This window comes from Saccostrea cucullata, unplaced genomic scaffold (assembly GCF_032062105.1).
Source record: "Saccostrea cucullata isolate Sc308-1 unplaced genomic scaffold, CSIRO_AGI_Scuc_v1 ctg7441, whole genome shotgun sequence".
Lineage (NCBI taxonomy): Eukaryota > Metazoa > Mollusca > Bivalvia > Ostreida > Ostreidae > Saccostrea > Saccostrea cuccullata.
Genome location: NW_026927599.1, coordinates 25,100 through 31,178, shown reverse-complemented (window position 1 = coordinate 31,178; position 6,079 = coordinate 25,100). Strand labels below are relative to the sequence as shown.

General features: G+C 34.7%; 1 protein-coding gene across 1 annotated transcript; it reads right to left on the bottom strand.

Moving 5' to 3' along the window:
• Positions 1-147: 147 nt before the first annotated feature.
• Positions 148-2,563, bottom strand: LOC134274904 (ankyrin-3-like). The gene has a single exon (XM_062757142.1). The coding sequence runs from the start codon at positions 2,560-2,562 to the stop codon at positions 400-402; it is 2,163 nt and encodes a 720-aa protein (XP_062613126.1). The 5' UTR covers position 2,563; the 3' UTR covers positions 148-399.
• Between the last annotated feature and the right edge of the window lie 3,516 nt (positions 2,564-6,079).

Sequence of the window (6,079 nt, the reverse complement as noted above, 5' to 3'; positions counted from 1 at the left end):
ATGTTGTCCTCACCTATTATTCCTACGAAAACGTTTTGCAGCAAGCCATTTATTTACAATTTTATAATCTTAAAAGTGACACGCTATGATTATATGTGCAAGCTTTACCCGGTAAGTGATTTTAAAATCGCGTTTCTTCATGAAAACTCGACTATGGTTACTTGATGAAGATAAGGAAATACCGAAAGACTAGTCTCTTACAATTGATTTGCAATCTTGTTGTAAATAATCATAAGTTCGAATCCATTTTCTAAAGATGTTTTCTTTGTTTTTTTTTTATCAGTTAAGTTTATCAAACAAATGCAGAGTCTATGTTTTCACCACAGAAAAATGACAATTCTTTGCCGCTAAATGCAGAGGTAACTGACCATTAGCATCACATTTGTTCACATCAGCACCTTACTCAATAAGTTTTTCTACAACCGAGAGATGACCCTCCCACGATGCTAAAGATAAAGGAGACCAGCCATTAATATAACAGTTATTGCTGTCAGCACCATGCATCAACAGTTTTTCTACAACTTGAAATTGGCCTTTCCATGACGACAAAAGTAAAGGTGACCAACCATTTTTATAACACCTATTTATGTTTGCACCCTGTTCAACAAGCTTTTCCACAACTGACAGATGCCCTTTCCATATCGCTAAAAGTAAAGGTGATGAACCATTATAATCACACTGGTTAATGTCGGTACCGCTTTCACTCATTATTTCTACAATCGGAGCATGGCTCATTGAAGGTTCTTTAATATTTGTTTCAACAACAGCTGTCTGATTATTCTTTGAATTCTTTGATGACTTACTATTGACATCACATTTGTTGATGTCAGCTCCTTGCTCAATGAGTTTTTCTACAACTGAAAGATGGCCTTCCCAAGACGCTAAAGATAGAGGTGACCAACCATTGATGTAGACGTTGTTGATGTCGGCACCGTGCATTATAAGTATGTCTACAACTGATAAATGACCTTTCCATGACGATAAAAGTAGGGGTGACCAACCATAATTATTACACTTGTTGACATCCGCATCGCTTCCCAGTAATTTTTCTACAATTAAATCATGGCCTTCCCATGATGCTAAAAGGAGAGGTGTCCAACGATTTATATAACAGGTGTTGATGTCTGCACCGAGTTCAATAAGCTTTTCTACAACTGGAAGATGGCCCTCCCATATGGCTAAAAGAAGAGGTGATGAACCTTTATTATCACTCTTGTTGATGTCGACTCCACTTTCAATAATTTTTTCTACCACGAGAGAATGACCCCCAAAACACGCTTTATGTAGAGGAGTTAAATTATTGTTATCGCATTGATCACATTCAGCACCATGTCGAATTAATGTTTCTACTACATGCAACTGACCACGTTTTGATGCTAAATGCAGAGGCGACTGACCGTGAATATTACACACTTTGACATCAGCACAATGTGCAATCAGTTTTTCTACAACATGAAGATGGCCTTCCTCGGATGCAAAATGCAAAGGCGTTGATTTATTTATATCGTATTGGTCACATTTAGCACCGTGTCTAATTAATGTTTTTACTACATGCAAATGACCACGTTTTGATGCTAAATGCAGAGAAGACTGACCGTGAATGTTACATACTTTGACATCAGCACAATGTTCAATCAGTTTTTCTACAACAGGAAGATGGCCTTCCTCGGATGCAAAATGCAAAGGAGTTGATTTATTTATATCGCACTGGCCACATTTAGCACCGTGGGAAATTAATTTTTCTACGACTGACAATTGACCATTTTGTGAAGCTAAATGCAGAGAAGACCGACCATTATTGTTACACTTGTTGACGTCAGCACCATGTTCTACTAATTTTTCTACAACAAGAACAAATCCTCTAAATGAAGCAAAATGTAGGGGTGTTAGATTTTCTTCATCGCATCTATCACACTCAGCACCGTGCAGTAGTAATGTCTCTACAACAGACAAATGACCATTTAATGAAGCTAGATGCAAAGACGATGAACCATGAATTTCACACTTGTTGCTGTCGGCACCATTTTTCAATAAAATTTCTACAACAGGAACATGACCTTCTAAAGACGCTCTATGTAAAGGAGTTACTTTATTTTTATCGCATCGATCGCACTCAGCACCCTTATGGATTAATGTTTCTAAAACAAATGAATGACCATATAGCGATGCTATATGCAAGGATGACCAACCTTTTATATCACATTTGTTAATGTCGGCACCATGCTCAATGAGTTTTTTAACGACTTCCAAATGACCGAATCTTGATGCCATATACAAAGGAGAAATCTCCCTTCCACTGCATTTGTTACAATCAGCACCAAATTTGAGTAACTCCATTACTTTTCTGAGATCCCCGGTTCTAGCTGGTGTCCATAAAGCAGGATAATAACTTTTTTGAGGATTTAAATCTGCTCCATTATCAACTAAGTATTTTACAACGTCATATTTCTCTCTCAAGCAAGCAGCAATCACTGGAGTAATGTATCGATGTTTATTGTGCGATGGTTTGATATCTCCTACAGGCATTGAATTGATATTTTCCTTTCCAATATATTCCACCATAATTTTCACCATATCTGAATTTCCATTGAAACACGCCAATACAAGAAGTCTTACATGTTCTTCGGGTGTAGTTCCAAAAATGATATCTAATGTCTGACATTTTTTCACCAATTTTATAAAATAATTAAGCAAATCGAGGTGCCCGTAATAGATTATGAAACTAAGAGCACGTATTTCATAGATTTTCTTTTGGTCAATGCATTTTAGACCGAGCAGAAGATTTTGTCTTTCAGACTCTCTCTGTCCTTTTGTTTCGTCGATTTGTTTTTCACTTTCTTTCTGTGAGTCAAAAACTACATTATCGAAACTTTCTTTTCTAGGTAATAAAAATTCTCTTTTGACATCTTTACATGGCACTCCTTTCAAAATGTCCATGAACTTTTGTTTAAAGACACAGTCCCTCAATGCTTTATTTAAAAAAACGTCGTGTAGCTTTCCAGCCTTAACATCAGCATACAATCTTTTTGCAAGTTTTTCATATTGAAACTTATTCAATCTTATGCATTTTGCGTCATTACATGTATTTTCTTTGGTGTCCAAAACAACTTTGTTTGCAATAAAATTACTGTTCATATAGTCCAAAATTTGATCAGGAAATTGCTGTCCATATTGATATGCAACAACTTCAAATATTGAATCATGGATAAATGTATATTTTTCATCATCTTTTGTAATGTAGGTGTCTATTAAGTGTGACAATTCCTTGAATATTTCCCAATTTTCAGTGTTTTCCTTAACTTTGCAAGCTCTGCATACTTCTTGGAACATTTTGCTTTTACTAAGCATTTCTTCAGATAGGCAATTATTGTTTAGCATGCAGAGAACAATTGATAAATATTGTATTTTATTTCTCTTCTGAATCTTATTTATTTCTGATTGCCAACACTCGGAAGGACGGGTAAAAAACTGTGTACCGTATTTCCTGACGTTTTCGTCACTGCTGAACATTTGACAAAGAAGTGGAAACATGAAGACGTCCTTTCTGTGCAAAAGTTTTAAATCTATTTCACATGAAATCCTTGCATTGTTCATATGAGATTCAAATATACCTTTTTGATCTTCAGAAGTAAGAACATTCTTTTCATTCAAATTAAGGATTTTATCAATTTCAAGAAACACTACATCTAATACCTTTGCCTCATTGTATACTGCCAATCTACAGGACATGAGAAATTTTGATTTTCTATTAAGAACATCTTCAATTTGTTTACTATGTCTTTCTAAATCTGACAACAAATTTCTTTCTAAGGTAAAAACACCTAATACATCATCTATGACAAATATTTGTGGTCTGTTTAAATCGCCGTAGTTGATAATTTCCTCAGGTTTGGAGATTGGAACAATCTGATACTCGGACTCCAGCTGTAAAGCGATGTGGCGGATCAAAGCGGTTTTTCCAGACCCAGGAGGCCCAACCACAACCACAACTTGATTGGATAAAAAAAATTCTTTCATGTTTCCATATGAGGAGGTTTCAAAAAAGACTGCTTTCTTCCATGAATCCAATATTTTCCTATGTAGATCTGGTGATTAAAGAATCCTTGTTTTAAAAAAATGTTCAAAATGTTCCTCTTTTTATAAAAGCACTGTTTAACTTTCTTATAATTTAACTTATTCAGATATACGCTTACTGCAATTTTACCATTTAAAGATTTTACACTAGACAAAACTGCTAACGCACCACTTGTTAATTTGTGAATTGAACATTTGCCGGATCGGAGCAAGTACTAGCCATTATTTCCAAAACAGTGAAGTTGACAAATGTTTTGGTATCATGAAATTTTTAATGAACTTCTTGTCCGAAAACCAATATCCCGATGTGCACTGTGCTCCGTTTTTGCCTAGATATGAAATTCTTGATCACTAAAGGTGGTCTGTGAGATTGCCAAAGAGGTATTCCCCAGTTTTAAATCAAATAACAAACAACCATTGACTATCATATCGCATAGTAATCATTCACTGCCTTAGTGTCCATACCAAATCCACGTTGATTGTAAATAAATGATGGCATTGATATATGTGATCCTAAACATCGTTGATTTACTCTGATGAATTTAACAAAGGGATTGTCGAAATTGGGAAAAAAAGGCTTGACGAGTTGTAATGCATATTTGCTTCAAAACATGGGAATCATCACCAGCGACATTTTCATTAATCAATCAGACCTTCAGAATAAAGAATGTAAATAAGAGACATCTTAATGGATGGTTTCAGCAATTTTGGGCGGGTGATTGATCACTGAATGATTAGCAGAGGACAAGAAGAACGAAAGATAGGGGATCGGAAGGAAGCGTTCAATGGTGTATGACGTCAAAAAGACAAACGTATAGAGTGACATGTGAATTTTTAAGTTTGCCTTATGCTACTGCTCAAAACATTTTGACAGAAGGTTTAATTATGAAAAAGTGAGTGTATAATGGAACCAAGAGTTCTTAGAGAAAGTGGAATTGGTAAAAGTGTTTGCGAATCACAAATATTTTAAATGAAACGAAGGGGAAACGCTCAAAACTATGACGGTGTTTATCCGTCATATGACGTAATATTTAGGTGCGGCGGCTTCCATAAATGGACATTGTTTAAAATCCGATATTTTTATAAGTATACATCATATTCCTTTGAATTTTTCAGATTTGATTTGAAATAAATAAAGCTTTCATCTTGTGTAATTTTGTTGCTTTACGTCGATTTTAGCAATTTTATCTAAGTTGTGACATTACCTTTAAAATCAACCCTCGTAGTTATTGAGTATTTATAAGGTTTGACATTTATATACCTAATTTTTTATTAAAGTAACATGATTATATATTTAAAACATCATAAACAAATTTTCAAAACGAAAATGTTAATTCTCCCAGGTTGTGTGTTGGCAATTTTGTCTAGTGTATAAACGTTATTTCTGTTCGTTTTGCTCTTCTTCAAAAACTTTTTTTGACAATATAGAATTGAAAATATTGAGGAATTTTTAATATTTACTGCACTTCACAGTTTGAGTTTGAGAGCAATGTCGTGGAATCTGATCACAACGTAAATATTGTTGTTGCATTTAGTAATTGTTTTGGTTTCTTCCACAATTATCTTTCTATAGTTCTATAGTCGATATAATGACCTTGTTAGCAAATACAATCTATCATTAAGTCAAACGCTAACTTTTTTTCATACTTAATGTTTACACACTGAATTGTGGACGGATTTTCCCGTGTCTTCCCGAACAAAATAAGGAGCACACGACGGGAGTGACCGGTCGACAGAGGATGCTAACTTCTCCATGGCACCTGATCCCACCTCTGATGTTTTGGTCCGTGTTTGCTCTGCTCCTATTTTGTAATGTTTGAAGGAATTTTCAGCTCGAATAGTGTTCGTTATCTCCAAATGTTTCATTGATGAAATATATTAAACAAGACTGCTTTATTATCATTACTGAGTGACCCTTGTATGTTTTTTTAACCTACCAATAGAAAAGAAATATCGATAAAATTATTAGACAATTGACAAAAAAGTGTTTGAAAGACGATCACGA